This window comes from Arvicanthis niloticus, chromosome 1, assembly GCF_011762505.2.
Source record: "Arvicanthis niloticus isolate mArvNil1 chromosome 1, mArvNil1.pat.X, whole genome shotgun sequence".
NCBI classification, from domain to species: domain Eukaryota; kingdom Metazoa; phylum Chordata; class Mammalia; order Rodentia; family Muridae; genus Arvicanthis; species Arvicanthis niloticus.
In genome coordinates this window covers 105,974,266-105,994,363 of record NC_047658.1, presented here as the reverse complement: position 1 = coordinate 105,994,363, position 20,098 = coordinate 105,974,266, and the positions used below count along the sequence as shown (strand labels likewise).

Here is a 20,098-nt window from a genome sequence, read left to right as displayed (position 1 = left end):
GAGAAAATGGAGACAGGAGGCTCCATTGGAAGAAACAACCAAACCATCCCAGGTCCAAGCCTCTGCCTGAGGGATCCAGGGTTGACCGGAAAACCCAAGAGCGAGGCCTGAGGCAGGAGACTGAAACTACCACCTAGAGCCAAGAGTGGCCTAGCTTCAGATTTGTGTCCTGTCAGGTGACTGAGAGTGAGCAATACAATGGGCACAGTGCCACCTGGACGGGGTGGCCGTTCTCTAACCCGTTAGAGGACTGTAGTCTCTCTCACAGGTCAGGCAGGTGCAGCTTTGGGCTATTCACCCTGCTTATTTCTTTTCATGCTTAAACAAAGGAGCAGAGACAGTTTTCTTTTCTTTCTGTTTTCTTTTTGGTCTTAGAAGTGACAGAGGGAAAAGGAATGTGGCCTCACAGGGCAGAGTCGGTAACTCCTAACCTGAGGCCTGTTTTCACTCCTGCCCTCCCTCTCCCCTTCCCAGTCCTGGTGACATAGCAGCATCTCAGATCAAGGCGGCCCTGACGGCCAGGGCTGGGAGCCAGGGACCCATGCTTTGAATGGAATGTGGAAGAGGTGCAACTAAGTTCCTGGCTCAAGTGCACAGAGACCTTATACCCCAGACGTGCAATTTGGTTTCCTCAAACCTGAAGGGTAGCTTGGGCTGAATAACAAAGGCCAGGCCCAGGAGGGTGCCCTGTAGCTAGGCCCCCCGCACCCATACCAGGAGTCTCACAGCCTGGGCAGAAGGCCCTGCTTCTGTTTGAGGATGGCTAAGCCTTGCAGCCGCTAGCACACAAAGCAGCAAACATTGTCACCAAGCTCCAGGACACGTCTTGGCTAGGAATGCTGAAGCCTGAACAGATACATTCAGCTGCGAGGAGCCAGGTGCCCTAAGCTGGGTCCCTCCCCATGCACACCTGCTCCTCTGGAGTCAGGCCAACCACTGTGCCCAGCATGTTTCTGCACACAGCCAGCCAGCGGCACATGGGCCCCTGGGACAGAAGTCAGAAGTTCCAGGACAGCAGCTGCACCCTCATTGTCGGTGACCTTGGGAGAAGAAGAAAGGATAGAGGTTACCAAGGGGTCAATTGTAGGGAACAGGGCCCGAGAGGGTTCAAGTATCAGGACAGAGCACTTTGGAGTTTGTATCAGTGTCCCCTCAGCCTTCTCCTTTGGGCACTACAGCTTTGCAGAGATCCCAAAGGCTGCTCTGCCTCCCCACCAGCTCTTACCAGGCCAGTGAGCCATACTTCCCTTGTTCCCACAACTTCTGCTGCCCATGGCTCAGCCATGCCAGAGGAAGGTAGAGGATCTTAGATGGTGGGAGGTTTTGGAACACAGGATCAGCCAAGTCCAGTAGGAGGGCCTAACATTAGGAAGTCTGCAAGGAAAGTCTGCTGTTCTAGTAACGAGCTTACTACACCAGAAGTCCTTGAATCCCTCAGTCACCAGGACACATTTTCCACCCCCAGGGTAAAGGAGGGCAGACTCCAAAAACAGATGAAGATGATGATGATGAGTGTGTATGTGTGGATGGATGGATGGGGCCGTGGTATCAGCCCCAGATGTCTGGCTTATAGATAGAGCCTTTCTACAGCTCCAAACCTAGCCATTGTTACTACTACCCAGTGAGCACTGTGCTAAGTTGAGGTGTTTTGGAGAAATGTGTCAACTTGGCTGTCTTAAGCTGAACTAGATACCTAACCTGTCTGAAGCACTCAAGACCTTCTCTTCAGAGCTGCAGATAGGCAAGTAGCAAGACTATAAAGTGAATTGGACAGGAAGCAGGGACACTGCCAACTTCGGAGAGCAGATTCCTGTATGATCTGCATGACAGGCTCCATTTATTCCCGCAAACCTCAAGTCTCATTCCCAGCAAGCTGAGTCTGTACGTGTTGACGGGGAGGAATGTTCAGAGAACACAAAATCTCCGTCTAGGAAACAACTCTAGGGAATGCCTAACCAGAGAGACAGAGAATCTGCAAATCAGGAGCTGGAGAGATGCCTCAGCATGCAAAATGCTTGCTGTGCTAATTTGAGGCCTAGGGTTTGGATCCCCAGCACCTGGATGGGGAATGACAACTACCCGTGACCCCGATGCAGAAGGCATGAAAGGAAGCCTCTGCTTGTGTACACATATGTGCAGCACGCTTGTGTGCATCAATGAGTCCCTGTAGACAGTAAGCAGTTGCAGCAGGTGAGCGATCTACAGAACCAGAGGGACCTTGTTCTCTGGACCCCTGAAGACCCTTGAGAATCAAAGAAGGAACTAAATTCATCAAGATGCATATGTTAGAAAGTCACATGCAAACAGGTTCTGGGGCAAAAAGCCTCCCCCATCACCCCAGCAGCAAAGTTCAGTTGACCTATAAATACAGCACACAATCTTCTCGATACCCAGCATTCTAACCCACCCTGGCCCAGCTTAGCTGACCTACACCCAGGCTGGAACACTTCTGAAAGACAGCTACTCAGGGTAGGGAGTTCCAGAGCTCTGAATGGTCTTGGGGTGCCTCTAAGGTCTGGTTAGGATGTGTGCAGATGTAACAGGTGTACTTGCAGCAGGGTGTGTGTGTGTGTGTATGTGAATGCATGTGTGTGTGTGCACACGCACCCATGTGCAATGGGGTGGGGTGGAGGTGGGGAGTAGAGGAATGGAGAACACAACTGAAAACTACTTCTCCTGTCCCTTCTAACAAGTACTTTAAGGTTTGAAAGAGAAAAAACTCAGCCCTGGAAAACAATTAAAGCTGTCTCTCTAGCCACCGTGGCCTGACCTTTGGAAATGCCCTTCAACATCCTGTAGAGGCCTTCACTGGGGAAAAGAACAAGCTTTGAGAGGAGACTCGCAAGGGCTCCTGGCCTCGAGCCTCTCTTTGTCCTACAACTGGGGCCTTCAAAGAAGCCCTTCCTCTCCCACTCTCAGGGAGCTGGCCCTTTACCAGCACTGCAGAGCAAGCTTAGCTGCTCCGGGTTGCTGACAGGCTAGAACACCAGTCCTCTCCAGAAACCCACATTCTCCAGAGTATCAGGCTCATCCTAGCCCAGCCCAGCCCACCCTGCAGCTTGGGGTACCTCTCTACGAAGACTCAGCCTTCTCCAGAGCTAAGACAGCCAGAGGGCTCACCCTTCAGCTCCCCCCAAAGGGACAGAAACAACCTGGACATAGTTGCTGTTTGATGCTGCTCCGCCCTTGGGGGTTGGTGTGCATGAGCCAGCTTGTGCTAAAACCAGAGGGATGAACCTCCTGGATTAGGATGCTGACTCTAGGAGGAGCCAGGAGGGACCACAAGGGATGCCAAGCAGGGGAGCTACAGAAATGCTTACAGCATTACAAAACACAGCTCAATTTTAAAAATCCAGTAATGAATGCAAATGAAATAAACTTGTATTATCAGGTTTGTGTCACAGCTTGACTCAGAGAGGAACTGTCCTCAAGGCCTTTGAAACACAGAAATGTGTTTCAAAGAGACCCTAGACTGTTGTGTTAATCTATCATTGGGGCAACCTTGGTTGGCCATCCCTCCTTGTGGAGGGTATTAGTGGCCTTATATCCCCAAACTATCGTATTGTAATGAAGTAAAAAAATGTGTAACATGCATTACTAAAAACAACTCAGTTTTGCATATGTAAAATTAATAATTGTGTTATTATAATACCATTAAGCTTTGCTATAAAGAAGAGAAAAGAAAGGGAAAGAAAAGGAAAAGTAATTCCCAGGGTTAACACTAGAAGCAATAAACAGCTCAGGAACAAGAGCAAGCTGGAGCATGGAGCAGCCTGGTCCCAGGCCTGGGCTCTCAGGAACTGGCCTCAGGCCTGGCCAGAAAATAGACATTACCAGAGTGAGATGGTGGGTGTGGCATGAAGCAGGGATCCTACCAGATGCTGTGGTCACTGCAGGTCTGGGGCTGATTGGGGCAAGCGACTTAGGGTGGGCAATCTGAGCAGCAGAGGAACTCTTTCTAGAAGTAATGGGGGCACATTAAGGAGCACTGTGCAGTTAGGAAACACTGGTTAGGATGGGGCCAGGATGTGCTGGATAAATGCTGACACCGGGGGAGGAGAACACACACAGCTGGGAATGGATGACATAGCTGCTCACCAGTGACGAAGTGAGCCTCGAGACCACCAAGTGGTGGAGACCGGAAATATTCTCTATATGGGGTAGCTTATGATATGACAGCTTCAAATCCTCCCCCTAGTGAGCAAAAAGAGTGACTTCTTGATGAATAGTCTGAGGGGTCTATCAAATGAAGCCCATCGCAGGTGGGGTCAAGAACCATCATGTAGAGATAGGAGTGTTGAGACCATGGCCTCTCATTAGAAAACAGGCAGTATTTGGTCCAAAAGGTTCAGGCAGGCAGGGGTATCCAGAGGCTTTGTACAGGGCCCATGGTGTCCCCCAGACACTTTAACACCTGATATTCCCATTTACCTCCCCCAAAATGTCTGGTCTGCCTGCCTGCAGGCTCCCAACATGATACCCAGTGGCAGTGGCAGGGACAGGCCACTGGGAGCCAATGGGTGGGAAGGCCTGAGCCCCTGTAGAAGGCCTGGAATTATAGGCCTTAGTTTCCTTCTGGAACAAAATAATTACAACCTTCCCAGAGGACCTGAATTCCCTGAAAGCAATGTAGAAGTCAGCTGACAACCCATGGGGGAGCAGAAGTGCTGGAAGAAAGAGCTGGTTTGGTGCGTTCCACTACGGGATGCTGTTCAAAGGCTGGATGGGGGAGACACTGTGTTGGGAGGCGGTGCACAGTGCACTTGGGGTCTAGAGGCATGTTCTCTCCACTCAGCTGGCACAGTACATGCACTAGCACCTGCAATAGACTGGATCCCGGTCAATATCTGCTTTCCCAGGAGAAATGAGTATGAAGCAGGAAGGCGAGAGGGGGCATCATGTTCCTCAAACTGGCTGTCTCACTGTCTTCACAGGTGGATCTTTCTGGAACAGCAGTTTCTTCCCTCATAGGACAGACCCTGGAGCTCCACATCACAAGGGCCCTTTCCAGATGCTAGTGCACAATTAGGCTGATGTTGTGGGGGCACAGAGGCAGTGGTCTCTGCTCCTTTGTGGATCCTGGACCAGTCTGTCCTTGAAGCTGTCTCCCCTCTGTTCCACAGACAGCGTGTGCAGACAATCTAATGAACAATATGCTAGGAATGTCGACTGAGCAGAATGCGGAGGAATGTTAATTTAGAACATGGCTGCTCTGGCAAGAGATCACAACCAAAGACCTTCTGGATCTGTGTAATCTAGGGCGATCTAGCCAGAGTACAGACATGCCTTTAATCCCAAGAGACACAGGGAAGCAGATCTCTGAGTTCAAAGCTAGCCTGTTATAAAGCAAGTTTCAGGTAAAAACAAACAAACCACCTTAGGTCCAGGAGTGATGGTACACTCCTTTAATCCCAACATTTAGGAGACAGGGGCACGCAGATCTCTGAGTTCTAGTCAGTTCTGTTCAGTCAGTTCATGGAATTCAGAGGCAGTTTTGCTGGGAGAGGCTAAAAGAGAGAACAAACTAGACACAGGTGAAGTCAGAACAAGCCAGAGAATTGAAGCCAAGCAGGACAATTCAGTGAGAAGCTGAGAGAAGTCAGGTTGAATCAGTCAGCTTAGAGAGGAGTTTGAGCCAGAACAGCTGAGTTGAACCTGCCAGCCAGAGATCAAAAAGAACTAGAAAGGGTGAGCTTACTCAGCAGTAAGTCTCAGAGGCTGAAAATGTTCTAGGCCTAGATTAGATTGTACGCAGGCTAGAAGCTTCTAGGACTAGGCTTAGGTTAGTAGATGGAGGGAGTGAACTTCCAATTACATCAGGAGAATAAAAAATACTTTTATAGGAAGATGACTGAGAGGTGGGGTAGTACCCTCCGTAGACTTAGACCCTAGTCTCTGGAACCTGATCACCTCAGCTTCTATTACATACTTCCACAGATAAAACCCAATTAGATGTTTCTGAGATGATCACACTGAACTATAGGATGCCATTATGGGTCCTTATCAGAAAGGCAGCTTATGATACCACACTGAGGAAGATTATGGAGGCAGACTGGAGGGATGTTGCTGTAGCCAGGAGCACCTGAAAGGAGTTTGAGAGTTGGTTACCCTCTCCAGCTTTCTGAGGGAGCCCAGCTGGGCTTAGCTTTCAGACCTCTGACTCGAAAGGACACATTTGCAGACCCTACTTTGTTGAAGTTTGTTACCATGGCCACAGGACAGACTGACTCTAGGGAGGATGACAGTAAAGGGGAACATCCGAGGCATGGGTGTGCTGTATTCCCTGGCAAAGCTTTAAAGCTTTCAGCCCAACATCCTGGCCACTCGAGGTTGGAGCCTACACTCCCAAGTCTGAGGCCTGTGATGTCTCAGTAGACAGCTAGGAGTTAGGTCCTGGGATGACATCCCATCTTCTTTCTAGGGAAGTGCCATAACTTTCAGTTTACACAGCACCCAAGCATTGTGCTGGCCACCTGACAACCCTGTGCTTCTGTCAACAGATTGCCCAGGCACTTGGGAAAACAGAAAAGAGGCACCATCAACCAGAACAGGTAAACTGTATACCTCTTGGCCAATCCCCAGGCAGAACCTGGCAACCATCAACTCAGTACCTCTTGTCTTTATATAGAACTGTGGTACATGGTAGGCACAGCCCCATCCCATTGCTTTCAGCCCTGAGGCCCCCCTCTCTGATCCTATGTGGCTTCCTGTCCCTAAGGGTAGTCAGCCTATTCTCTCCTGGACCCTCTTCTTGCTTCCATGGTGCCACTCTTGTCAAACCCCACCCCCCACCCCCACACACATACATCCCCACCACTGCCATACTGAATGCCACTCACCTCTAGCCTGTGGTACCAGCTCTCTGAACTTTCCACTAGAGCCACTATGAGCCAGGCCCAGGGTACTTTCTCACCTCCATTAGCCTATGAGGGCCACTGTGAAGTTAGGATTGTGGGGCAGGAAGAAGTAGCATCCTCTTGTCTAAGGAGTCAACACCACATATTGCCCAGCCTCCTCAGCTTGTTTTGGCACAAATGACTGGACCTGCTCACTGCTCTGAATCCTATATTGCAAGCATCCTTGTTCCTAGTGGGAGGCCAGAGTCTGCCTGGAACTGCCTTCCACAATCTCCTATACCCCCATTTAGATCTCAGCTCAAGTGACCTTCTCCAGGAAGCCTTCCTAGATAACAGTGTAGGTCTGGGTTCCCACCAAATGATGTTTCAAATCCCTGTCCCTTCCTTCCTGGAGCATGCCTGTGTGACTATGAGATGCTAATTTCAGACCTGTGACTCAGAGAAGTCTCCAGGATTCTACCTACCCTGCTAGCCCATATCCAGCTGAGTATTCGGAGAAAGGTAGGTGGCAGACACAGTAGCCAGAGGAGGAAGGTAGGACCAGGAGCTGGAGAGGAACTTGAATTCACACCAACCCTTTCCAGTCTTTGCTACCCTCTGTTCAGGGAGCACCCACTCATATGTAGGTAAATTGGATGGTCAGCTCCTGCAGGGCTCCAGGCAGCAGCATGGGCCGGAGCAGAAGAAACCTGCCCTGTCCAACCAGGGATGTAGGCTCTGCTTCCATACAAGAATCTCCAAGAGCTTCTTGTCCCTATAGCCAGTAAACTCCTACCAGACCCCCTGGGTAAACAACCCTGGAGCCTAGCTAGAAAAGGTGTGGTGGTCACTTGCAAAGGCAGCTGCCCACAAGTTCATTCCTAAGCCCCTAAGTATTGCTGTATCCCTCACATATCCACAAGACAGGTGCCACTGTCACCCTGTGACAGCCAAGGAAGCTGGGATCTCTGTGCATGTATATGAGTCGGGGCAGCCTAGCATGCACATCTGGATCAGGACCTACTTGGAAGTCGTTGAGTCTGATACACAAGTGATACCACAACCCGGGAAGGGTCAGGGCACCCAGCTCCCCCACCCCCTGTCCAGTGCAGAGGGTGTCCGCACCAAGCCCCAGTCAGCTATCCATCAAAGTGAGTAAAGGGTCTCTCAGGGATGAGATACTGAGATCCATGCCTTTGGAAGGGAATAAATATACCTGGCTTTCTCTGAAGACTCCCTGCACACAGGAGAGTGGCACCCTCCTCCCCCAACCTTGAAGGACTGCTCTTCCTGCCACAGCAATATTCAGGGTCAGGTATGGCCTGCCAGTGAGCTGGACCTGGAAGCTGACCTTCTTCATCAGGCCTCTCTGACCTGAACTCAATCCCTGAGCAGCTTCCTGTCCTCAAATGTCCAGGTCAGCAATTGTGCCCTTCACTGGATCCCCACCAGCATCTCAACAGCTTCTGCTTAGAGGGCCAGGTCCCCAGGTATCCCTTCTGTGCAAGCTGGAAGGGATTAACTCCAATAGCACCAGGGGTACTGAAAAGCACATTTGTCCACCAGGGGACTCTAATTCACACAGCAGGAGCCTCGAGCTGCAAACACCAGCTCCTTCCCTGTGAGCACTTGACTTGCCTGGCAGGAACCTCCTCTCCATATTTATAAAGTCCTTACACAAAAAGCAAAACACTGGCCAGACAAGCACCGCTGAGCACTCTGCAGCTATAGGGACCCAGTGCCTCACACTCCCAGAAGGCAAAGGGCTGCTGGGTCCATGCCGGTCCAGGCACAGCCCAGGACCAGGGGCCAGGCAAACCAGTTGGGTGAGATTTTTCAGCCCCCCCCTCTGCTTCCGGATAAACAGGGCCTGCCCAGAAGCTACAAGGCTGCATTCTCTGAGGTGCAGCTAAGGCCTGGCTGGGCTTCCAGACTCCATGGGTCCCTTTGGGTAGATGTCTCAGTCACCATCTCTGCCTATACAGTGGGTACGAACTGAAAGTCAGTTTGTAAGGACCAGGCTAGATAGACTCCATCTCTCACCAGAAGCTGGGTTTATGCCACATAATTGGGGCATGTGAGAGGGGCTCTCAGCCTTCATCCATTTTGCCTCCAGCCAAGCCAGTGCCATGATCAGCTGATGAACAGAGAGGGCCAAGGCAAGGAAGAGGGTGAGGAAGGACCCAGCAAGGCAGAGCCAGGTGTAGAGTGCTCCAGGACTGGATGTGGCTGCAGCTGAGGTTCTATAAGGGCCAGGATACAGCAGGGGGACTCAGGGCAAGTTACCTGACCCTTCTTTGTTTTAGCCTGATGGATGCCCTGCCTTAGGACATGCATAGACCAGAGGCTGCTGCCACAGCCCCCATGTCTGTTTTGTACCTGCCTCATCCTACACAAAGGTCCCCCAAGTGAGAATAGGTTTGGCTGTTATGCATAACCAGGGACCAGTGGAGAGGCTAGAGACCACAGCAGCCTGAAAGCTGGCCCCAAAGCCTGCCTCCCAATACTGCTTCCTCTCCTGGAACCTCCAATGTAACTGAAAGAGCAGTAAATAGGCTTGAGAGGTATCCCAGAAGGACATCAGTTGGTCCTTCTAAGGAGCGAAAGACTAACAAAAGGCTATTGCCCAAGAAACCATAATGTCAAAATGGTGGAGTAAGCAAGTGGCCTGGGCAGACAGATCACTGAGGGAATGCCAAGTCAGGGGTCTAGCTGGAGGTAGATGCAGGGCTCCTGTTTTCTGAGTATAATCACCTGACATGACCTCTATGTCTCTGTACCATGAAATCAGCATTAAGCCAAGGATTAAGAAAAAAAAAATAAATAAAGAGGCTGCCTGGAGTCAAGAAGAGAGCCTTAGACCTCTGTAAGAGTCATCACCATGGCAGTCAAAGCTGGAAGGGGCTATTAGATATGATTATGTCCAGGGAGAAGTGCAGGCAGGTTGTATCCCTCATGTTTCCAGACACCCCACATGGTGACCACAGGGCCACCAGAGATTCCAACTCTGTGAAATGACACCCAGCAATGCCCCACAAACCTGAACAACACTACTCCCTCACTACACATGGTGCAATGTCCAGATCGTATACAGATCATCTGAGGATTGACTTCTAAACTACAGAGTTCTCAAGACACTGTACCCACCACCCAGAACTGGGTGCACTTGGCTACACTGAGGACCATTAAGGAACCATCACAGAGAAGGAGGGGATGGGGCATGCTGAGTGGAACAGCCAGCTTGAGGCGCAGAGGCCAGCTCCACTGGAGGGTCAGGCACTCTCCTTTCTCCTTGCCTCGCCTCCCTCCTCCCTGCAAGTCAGAAACCTGGCCCACACAAGAGAGTAAAAGAAGATTCCTCTTCCCTCAGAGTGACAGAAGATGAAAGCCTGCCTTTTATCCTTCTACTCTCCCTTCACCCCAGCCAGAGTCGGGCAAACAGCCCCTTTCTCAAAAAATCCTCGTAGAAGACTCATGGGCCTTCTTTTGACAACTGGCTGCAAAACTCTAACCAACACAAACATCCGATAATCAGACCCTTTAAAGCATCTTTCTTGGGATGTGTGAGCTCCAGAGACATCAGAGAGGGCAACAGTGTTTAGGACAGCCCCCTTTGAGCAACAGGCCCAGTGTCTGGCTCTCTAGCGTCTGGATGTTGAACACAAGCTTATGCTGGCTGCTTTGGGAACAGCAGGCACCTAGTGAACATAAGACTCACCTGCTCTTGGGACCAAAGTTACATTTCAAACTGGGTCAAGAGCTCCCTTATTTCTGGGGCCACATGTTGTGTGGCGTTTGCAGCCTCAGTTATGGCTTTTCGATACATCCCCTTCTTCTTACGGTTAAATCTCAGCTTGAAAAATTCAGAGAAAGGGGACAGTTTTGAAATAGACAAGAATGATGTAGTTGGAGACCCAAACCATGAGACTTTCGCTTCTTGCCAAGAGGGCTCTCCATCCTCCTTCTGGCCAAGGCTGATGTCAAGGACACGCGCTGGCCACCAAGGAAAACCATGTATCTTACCCCACACAATGTCCCCTACAGCCACCGTCCTTCCATCTTCAGTCACACACTGTGAGACGCTCTGCGTGTGCAGCCTGACTGTGAGGGGAGGGACTGTCTGGCGAGTGTCAGCAGAAGATGAAGGAACAGAGGCACTGTCGCCAGATGACAGGTCTCCTGTGTCTGGAGATGTCACTTCTGAACCAGATGATTTTAATTCATCCAGGCTGTCGGTGCTGCACACAGATTCACTGGTACAGTCTGCTCTCCTCCCAGGGCAGTCGACAAGAAAAGCCAAGCCATCACGGCCTTGTTTACCTCGGGGAAACCTCTTGAGGTCATCGTCCTCACCAGAACTTCCAGAAGACAAATCCTCTAGCCCAGGGGTAGAGCCATCAGCAAAGAGAGCAGGCGAGCTGGCCAGGGGGCCTCGTGGGCATCCATTCAGCTCCTCCACCAGCTCAGCCCTGTACAGGGGCTCATGTTCTCCGTCCCCCAGCCGGTGGGGCTTCAGGCGGATTTTGGGAGGTGGCAGGTCAGAGACAGGAGGCACTGGACGAGTCAGCTTCAGCTTGGGGATGGAGGCTGAAGGCCCACTGGGTGGTCGGTCTCCACCACCCCTGGCCTCCACATCCCTCGATACCTCTGAGTCCTGGCCATTCTGTAGAGACTGTTGGGGGCAGAAGGGCTCCACGGAGCCATGCACTCTGGATGGAATCTTGACCACCTCACCCTTACCCTGTGGTGTGCTGTAGGAGATCTTGATGACTGGACTCCTTGGGACACGCTCTCCAGCAACCCTGTCCTCTTCCCGCTTCTCCCTCTTGCTCCTCCTCGGGGCAGCCATAGCTATGACAGCACTGTCTTCTGTTTCCTCTGGCTTTCGGTGCTCACTATCAGGGCCACTGCCTAGCCTCCGGCGGGGTTTGGGGTTGGTCAGGGGGCCGGGACTGGCCTCCTGAGGACTCACAGTACTCTTGCATTTCTCACATAGTACCTGACGTGGCCGCAGGCGGATTGTGCTAAGAATGAGCCTGCCCGGATCCCGGTTTCGGGAAAGTCGCCGACGGGTCCGCTTGATGGTCCTGGGTGGGGGCTGCGGCACCCACTGCTGGTAGGTGTTCCTCAGCCATAGCGGGTGGGGGAAGGGGGCACCCTCAAAGTAAGGTGGAAAGGGAGGCAGGTTCCCGGCAGGCACAGGTGGTATAAGAGGTGGGGGCTGCTCAGGCACAGCTGTCTTGGGAGGCTGATCCTTCTCAGGGTCTTTGTGATGAGGAGGCAGAGGTTCTGTCTCCAGCTGCATCACTTCTCCAGTTCCCACCTCAGGAACCTGCCCATGACAGCTGATGGCAGAGGAGTTGTCAGCCAAAGGCAGTAGAGTAGATGGAGACAGGCCGAAGAGGCCAGACCTGGTAGAAGGAAACAAAACCAGAGTGAGAATAAGGAGAATTCTAGCTATGGCCAGCATCTGTCACCTAACCAGCTCTAGGCCTGGGAGGCCATCTGCAGAAATTAAATTCAGTTCTTCCTCCCAGTCCCAAGCTTGAAATAAGACTCAGACTCAAAATATATTTACAAATATCTAGTCCATATAGCTAGGCTCTTCTCTGACTAGATCATAACTTGTTATAACCCATTTATGCTAACCTACATTCTGCCACATTGCTGGTTACCTGTGCTCAGGTACCATGCATCTGTCTCCTCACATCGTCTGGGGCGAACCCTCCCCTCACTTCACATCATCCCAGAATCCTTCCTGCCTCTTGATGTTCCACCTCTTATTTCCTGCCTAAGCCATGGCCGTCAGACTTACTATTGACAGGTGCCACATCCATACAGATATAAGATATTCTCTCTACAGCCATCTGGATCTAGGTCCAGAGTGGTGGATTGTCATTCAACAGGTACCAGGACTCACATGTCCTTTGACACATGGCTTGTGGGCTTCTTCTTGGTCAGAGTATTAGAATCTGAGTCTCTAGCCACACGAAAGAGGGCTTGAGGCTGGAATGCTTCTAGAAGACCGAGGAGAGTATTTGCATCCTGAGACAGGGCGTGGCCTGAAAGGGAGTCCACCTGCCCCAGAGCCAGCAGCTGCAGAACCCAGGCCTCTGCTCATGTGCCTCAGTTTCCCTTCCCTTTCTTTAAGAGAACAAGGGACTCAGCCAGCTTGCTAGAATTCCCACCCCAGGCAAGCCTCTTGGCCCTGAAGAATGTCTTATGGAGCACCCTGGTCCCAGATGTCTAATATGCATCCAAGTGTGTAGGGTGGGAGCCACGTGTGGCCAGACACAGCCAGAGCCACAGCTGCAGCTGCTCTGAGGCCAGAGGCACCAAAGCAGAGCCCTTGGGGTGCTAAAACTTCCCAAAGTCTCACCATTGGCCTCTACTTCCATGGCCCCAAGACGAGAATCATCAGCCAGCCTCTCTGGACCCCACCCTCAGAAAACACCACAGGGTCCCAAATGAGGGTGTTAGCAGAAAGGGGAAGCTGGAATACCCGCCCCAGGGAGCAGCAGAATTCCTGTGACAGTAACAGGCATCCAGGTCCTGGGGAACAAGATATTCTGCCCAGACAGGACTAAGGGCCAGAGAAGGTCCAAAGAGGGCAGGAAGGAATGACAAGTGGCTGGTTTGGGAGGCAGGGCAGATAAGGGACCAGGGGTGGAGAGTTGCTAACCAAAGCTCACCTCTCTGGCAGCTTCCACAGTTACCTAGAACATGAAGAGGGAGGGGTTCCCTCTAGCCCCTCCTCTTCTAAGTTCATCCCTGCAGCCATGCTGAAGGTGCTGTTAGCAGAGGGCACTCCAGAGAGTCTGCTTGCTTTAGCCCCAGAGGTCTAGGGAAGACTCTGCAGGCTGAAGATAGACACCCACTAGCCCTTTCCCAGAGTTCAGGGGCTGTATTCTCCTGAGAAATGTCAGGGCCCTGGCAGCATGCAGCCACTCTTCCTTCCTGGAGCTGCTGCCCTGCCCCTGCTCTGGCCACACCCAAGGCCTGCCTAGTGGGTAAACAGAACAGCTCACCCCAGGTCAAGGCAGGCTGCCTGATGACCTTCCTGTAGGATAGCTGAGGCCAACTGCTAGATTTTGGGAGGCCATGGAGCATCAGGGCTCTGCTTTGGTGCCTCTAGCAAAGGCTGCAGCTGTGATTTGAGCTCCCTCAACCCTTTAGCAGTTCCACAGAATGACAAGCAGTGACACTCCCTCTACACAGATAAAGACAATGAGATGAAGGGACTTGCAGACATGTCCCAGTCCTGTGATGTTGGGATCCACTGCCTCCAGGTATGGAGATGGCCATGGCACAGGGAAAACCAAGTGGACAAATTGTGATCTGGCCTGGGGTACATAAGGGATGTGGATCCCAAGGCTTGGCACCCTCAACGAGGCCAGGCTGTGGCCCAAGCTGGTCAGTCTCAAGGACAGACGCTCACAGGAAATGCTACAGATCTTGGCCATGAGAGAAACCTGCTAGGGTTCACAATAGACTAAGAGGGCCTGCTGATGGGTGCAGCTTTGGGATGGAGGTACCTGGAGATTAAGAAAGGATTCACCTGCCTGGCAGTGGTGGTGCACGCCTTTAATCCCAGCACTTGGGAGGCATAGGCAGGTGGATTTCTGAGTTCAAGGCCAGCCTAGTCTACCGAGTGAGTTCCAGGACAGCCAGGGCTATACAGAGAAACCCTCTCTCGAAAAACAAACAAACAAAAACCAAAAACAAAACAAACAACAAAAAGGAGGATTCACCAGGAACCAATATCTCTAAGAAGCATAACATTGAACCTCTAAGAGGGTTCAAGAAAAGAAGGGGACACTGAGCAGGGTTGAGAAGTCCAGGAAGCTATAAAGAGGGGGCCATATCCAAATGCAAAAGCAGTAGAGACTCAAAGGGGACAGAGACATAGGGCTCTCCGGGACACAGAGACTCCTGTTCTGCATGATGCTCTGATGAGGACACAGTCCTGGAGACATATGGCCCGGCCCAAAGTCCTCAGCAAGACACTAGTGTCCAAATCATGTCCCTGAGGACTCACCTGTGGGTATGTCTCAGTCACTCACCCATAGTAGCCTGGCTAAGGCCAGCCCATGGACAGGAAGAATACAGTTCTGGCTGCTTGCCAGAGCTCTGGGCTGCCCCTGCTTTCAGCTGCCTCCATTTGGCTTCCCGGATCCACAGGCAGACCCAGGACTCATGAGGCTGCTGGAGCCCAAGTGGCACCCTCCCACCCCTACTATGTCTGTCGGGGACCTTCCTCCCCCAGCCCGTGGTGGCAGAGGCTCTCCTGCCACTGCCTGAGGGTTGAGTCAACAGGCTCCTGGATCAGAGGCATGCGGATGTGCAAAGTTGGGCGGTAGTCTGCGGAACCTTCTCTACATAGCTATGTTGCCAGGAGCCTGCAGCCCCAGGAAGGCCCAAGTCCAAACACCCAAGGCCCCACCTTGGGTTGTACACCAGGGCTTGCTTACTTTAGAAAGTCCCTGTAGCCTTTCTGCAGCCCAGCAAACAGCCATTGAGCAGTAGGGCTAGAGAGCTGGATGGGGCAGGGAACAGGAAGGTCTTGAAGGAAGCAGTGGGCTGCTTGGGACTGCTATGTGTACAGAGGCCTCCAGGGGCCACCTCTGTTTCGGGAGTCAGGTGAGTAGGTTTTCAGGACAACTCTCAGCCTAGATCCCTTTTCCAGAGTGTAGAGTTGGACCTGCCCTGCATCCTTGGGCACAGATCCCAGATTTCCAGAGGAGAATAGATGGACCCTGCCTCCTGCATTTATTAGCATCGTGTCTTCCTTGCCCACTCTGTCAACATCTCCGCGGTATAGTCCCCATAACCAGCATGCCAGCCAGGACCCCACTACACCAATTGTGATACACAAGGTACCTGGAACCCTCTAGTTCGTTAAGGGCAGAGAGGATGTCTGAGCACTATGGTAACCTCTGTGCCTACTACATAATCTCAGAAATGCCTGTCAGCACCTGAGCCTCCGCCCTGACTGGCATATTCCAGGATAGTACTTGGTGCTCTTTAGCCTGGTGACAGGCAGTGACTATGGTCTTGGTCAAAGAGGATGTCACACTGACCATCCCAGCAGGTAGGCTCAGCGGTTGTATGGTACAGTTATAGAATCAACAGCTCAGATGAGAAGTCCAGAGTCAGTGGGCCTTTACTGTCTTGCAGACTACCTTCAGCCAGGGTTACTTCACCTGAGGTGCACAACAAGAGACATACCTCCACGCCACGCTGCCCCTTCATGCATGACCTGGGTCAGTACACTTTGGATCCTCAAATTTGTAAGCAGGGATCATAGAGGGAGCTTGTTAGAGGCTGAGCCCCGGCACTCCCTGGCACAGTGTTTTGTGAGAATGCAGGCATGCATAGGTACCCAGAGCAGCAGAGAACTTGCTTCAGGCTGCTCTATGGCCAGGCCGTAGATTCAAGATGTAAGTGGGAGGAGATACTTGGTATTGTACCAGGTGGCTTCTGAACAAGACCCCCTCTGAGCTCCCCAGCCATCTGCAGACAAAGAAGGGCAAAAGAGTAAACATCTTTCAGGCTAACTTCACGATGAGCACCCATGGTGGCTGGATCCAGCCTCAGACCCTTCCACCCAGCAGTCTATGTGAACAGGGCCATCCACGTCACACTGCCAATCTAGCAAGGAGGATGCACAGCGATCAGGAACCATAAAGGACAACCAGGCCACCAGGTCTGTATCCAAACTGTGGGAGCTCTGAGTCTATAAACCGCAGCAGCACCTCAGGAATGCTGACCTGCTTGCTGCTTTGAGCCCCAAAGGCTCCCCTGAGGTGGGAGGAAATAGGACTTGGGAGCTCTTCCTTGGCTCATATCCAAGGACTGGGCCCCCATTGGAGCAAAGATACTGGACCCTGAGGAGAAACTGGTACCTGGGAGGGCAGGTCAGCATGTGGAGGCTGAGAGCAGACCCTGCAGCCAAAACCACCCAGACAGCTCCTGAGCTGTGCTCAGTTCTGCCTGAGCAGCAGAGCTGGAACCATTAGCTTTGCAACTCATAATACTATGGATAGAACACAGGAAACAGACCCAAGGGTGGCCTGCAGGACAGATCAGCGGTGGGGAAGGAGAGACGGTTTCAAGTCCAAGCCTTGGAGGGGCAAGGAAAGACCACTTTATCTTTAGATTCTCTGCAAGAGCACAGAAGCAACCAAAACCACTGCAGACAAGAGCTGTGACTGCTGACTGAGCTCCTGTCTCCAAGGGGCTCTGGTTATGGTAGACTGTGGGCCACAGACACACATACATCCTATAGCTGTATAGGTTCCCATACTCAGGATCCCAGCAGCTAGCTGCTATTCATGAAGGGTATATGCATCTCCAAGCCAGGTTAGCCATCGGCCTCGGGACAGAGATCCCACTATCTCTGTAGACACAGCCACAAGATAGGACTACCTCAGCCTATCTTATCTTGAGCACTGGAGCCTGAGAACAGGGGAAATGCAGGTCCTCTGCTGCAGACACTCTCTAGGGAGAGGCCAGAGCAGGCTGCACAGGTAGAGCAGGGGTGCAGCCCTGCGGGCTCAGGACTGAACCAGACCTGCCTGAGGAGGACAAGGCAGACAGCAGTGAGGTGGGGGAAGGCTTGTACTGAAAGCTTTCAGGTGGCTGTTCTGCAGCCCCTGAATGTCACCCCATTATAGGCACTCCCTGTACTAACCAACAAGAGAGGAGCACCAGTCACACGGGAGGCCATATGTTAAGTCACATGACTTGTGCATAAATGGTTTCTAGCACATCTAATGAAGACATGTCATCGGGGTAACTGTCAAGGAGGAAAGGCTCTGCTCTGTGGTGGGAACCCAGGAAAATCTGGGCTTTAGGAAGGAAAAAAGTTGGGTCTTTGAAAGCAGAGCCTTTTTCTGTTCCTAATCCCAGCATAAAGCCTGGCTGGAGCAGAAGAGTCACAGACTGATTAATGCCTAATCATTTATCCGGCAGTGACAGCGCAGTGCCATGTGATTCTGGGTTCAGGTGTCTGCTCTGCGCTGCAGAAGCCCCTGCAAAGGGTATACAGGTGGTCTCAGGAGCCCAGCCCAATGTGCCCCAGTAGAGGCACTGGCCCTGTAACTTGTATCTCCACTCCCCCGCAAGGCGCCTCGCCCACAGCAGTGTCTCTACACCCCGCAGTCGTCGCAGCTGGTCTCCACCAGCCACTCCTACAAGCCTTGGGCTTCTCCCCCTTCTTGTGACAGGTGAGGCCACGGCATAACTGACCCCTTAAACGAATCACAATTCTGCAAACAGTCGAATTCAACAGTGCGTCTGAACAAAGAAAAGTGCATTAATTATGGCAGATGTGCGGAGTTTCAGGCAAGGCTTCCTGTGCGTCCGGGCCAGCACCCGCAGCCCCTCTGCGGGGCCGCACGCTCTCCTGCCCCGAAAGTCACCGCGACTTTGGGAGAGAGCCACTTTCGCACCCAGACCGGCGGCCAGCTGGCGCGCCTCGAAACCCCGGCCCAGCAGAAACTGAAAGCGGACGCCAGGCTTTGCTGCTTCTCCCGGAGCCCGCTTCGGAACCTTGAATCGGTGGAGGAGTGTCCCGGGGGATTCCAAGGAGTCCCGGGCCCGCGACCCTGCCCCGCTCACTTTTTCGTGCAATCCAGCAGGATCCCGGCGAAGCTGCGCTCGCCACAGCTCACGGTGACCACCAGCGCGCCGTTGACGACCTGTTCCACCCGCACCGGCAACCGGCAGCCGGCCCGCGGCTCCATGCTCCCGCCGCCTCCGGAGGCCGCCCCCGCCCGCCACCGCCGCCGCCGCCGCTGCCGCCGCCGCCGGGTCAGCCCCGCGTGACGCCGCCTGACGTCACAAAGCTCTCTGTGCCGGCCGCCACCGCGGAGCTGGGCTGGGGCGCGCGGCCGCGGGCTGCGCTCCCGGGAGCCGGAGGGCGTGGGGCGGTCCGCCCGCAGCGTGCGCCCACAGCCGGCTCTCAGAGCTGGGTTGGCAACGCATTGCGGGGCCCCACCGGGCAGAGAGAAGGGTTCGTTAATCTTGACGCCACGCTGGCTAGGAATGCCCCCCTAGGAGGCCTTGCCAGGAACCGAAGGGTAGCGGGGACACTCCCTGAGCCCAGGCCCTTCCCCCACTGCTGCTCTGGGTCCCACCCCGGGCCCCACCTCCTTCCTGATCCTGTCCTGGGGCCACTCCCTGAGCCCGGCGCAGCCTGGGGCCCTTCCCCCAAGTACTCTGGGGTCCCCTGTGTACCGGTTTGTGCTAAAGTACCCCAGCAGCGTCTCATACGCACGACTTCTGTGTCCACTCGGTACTTGGGAAAGTCTGTGGGCGCGTGTATTTGAAGCGAGTCAGGCCTGGCAGAGGAGACTCGGGGTGCCGAGGGACTTCAGTGGGGCCCTTATAAGAGGCCTAGTGTCACCCTCACCACACGGGCGACCTGGCACTGGGCTACCCAGGTGTGCTCCGCGCCTCCTAGGCGACTATAGGACTCCCGTCAGTTTGAGGACTTCGCAGGGCGCGGGGCTGGCCAGCACTAGGGTTGGGAGGATTATTCTATCCAGAGCTCTGGGACCGGTCTCTTGCATCTCCTGGGACCAGGCGCTGCAGCACGCCTCGCCTAGTGTACAGTATGAAGAGTCACCTCCCATGAGCAAGCGCCAGGCTCCCCGGGCGTGTGCAACCGGGCCCGCGAGGGCAGCCTGGCCGTGAGTGGGAGGTGGCGGCGCCCGGCGGACGCCTGACCGCCACCCTAGACCTCCTCCGGCTTCCGCAAGCACTTGCACTCTGGATCCGGATTCGGAACCTGTAACTTACTGCCTCTAAGGGTCGGTCACGTTGCAATGACCAACGGCGTCTGCGAACCGGGCCCCTAAGCCGGACTTGCATCGCCTTGACCCTGCATAGTTGGCACCAGAATGGTAGGGAGGCACTGACCACGGGTCTACAGGGTCCATGCCCCTCTCAGCTTGGGAGTGGACTGCTTGCCCTGCTGGGACTTGCTTCGGGGCTGCTACTACTGACGCCGCTTAGGACAGCTGAGGCCGCCCCGGCGCCACTTTACCTCGCCTTAAGGCGACACTAGAGCAGATGAGAAAGTCTGGGCGGAGTCCGGCTGAGGGGCAGTCCCCCTCCCACAAGCGTCTGTTTTCCTCTCTCCAGAGCTGGGTGCTGCAGATTTTGGAGCAAAAAAGAAAAAACGGTGGCTACAGGAACCATTCCCAGCTCAGTCCCAGGTGGAGGGCTGGTGGGAGGCTGCACATTCGCTCAGCCCA

The 20,098-nt window shown here is 53.4% G+C and overlaps 1 protein-coding gene across 7 annotated transcripts; it reads right to left on the bottom strand.

The window, feature by feature from the left end:
- Nucleotides 1–341: 341 nt before the first annotated feature.
- Pwwp2b (PWWP domain containing 2B) lies at nucleotides 342–19,372 on the bottom strand. 7 transcript variants are annotated; one of them, XR_013103708.1, is made up of 4 exons: nucleotides 18,459–19,372; nucleotides 10,555–12,247; nucleotides 4,099–5,507; nucleotides 342–1,040 (listed from the first exon to the last, which is right to left on the bottom strand). XR_013103708.1 is itself a non-coding variant. In XM_034495095.2 (3 exons), exons 1-2 carry the CDS (start codon nucleotides 18,581–18,583, stop codon nucleotides 10,573–10,575), a joined length of 1,800 nt encoding a protein of 599 aa, XP_034350986.1. In that variant the 5' UTR covers nucleotides 18,584–19,371; the 3' UTR covers nucleotides 342–1,040; nucleotides 10,555–10,572. The 7 variants fall into 7 exon arrangements, 6 of the variants coding, with proteins under 6 accessions (XP_034350986.1, XP_034351004.1, XP_034350994.1 ...); XM_034495095.2 differs by lacking the exon at nucleotides 4,099–5,507 and having other exon boundaries at nucleotides 18,459–19,371; XM_034495113.2 differs by lacking the exon at nucleotides 4,099–5,507 and having other exon boundaries at nucleotides 10,860–12,247; nucleotides 18,459–19,369.
- Between the last annotated feature and the right edge of the window lie 726 nt (nucleotides 19,373–20,098).

Coding starts and splice junctions, on each gene's coding strand:
- Pwwp2b (XM_034495095.2), bottom strand. CDS start 18,583: ATGGAGCCGCGGGCCGGCTGCCGGTTGCCGGTGCGGGTGGAACAGGTC. Junction 12,248..18,458: donor CTGCTGGATTGCACGAAAAA/GTGAGCGGGGCA, acceptor TCCTTCTACCAG/GTCTGGCCTCTTCGGCCTGT.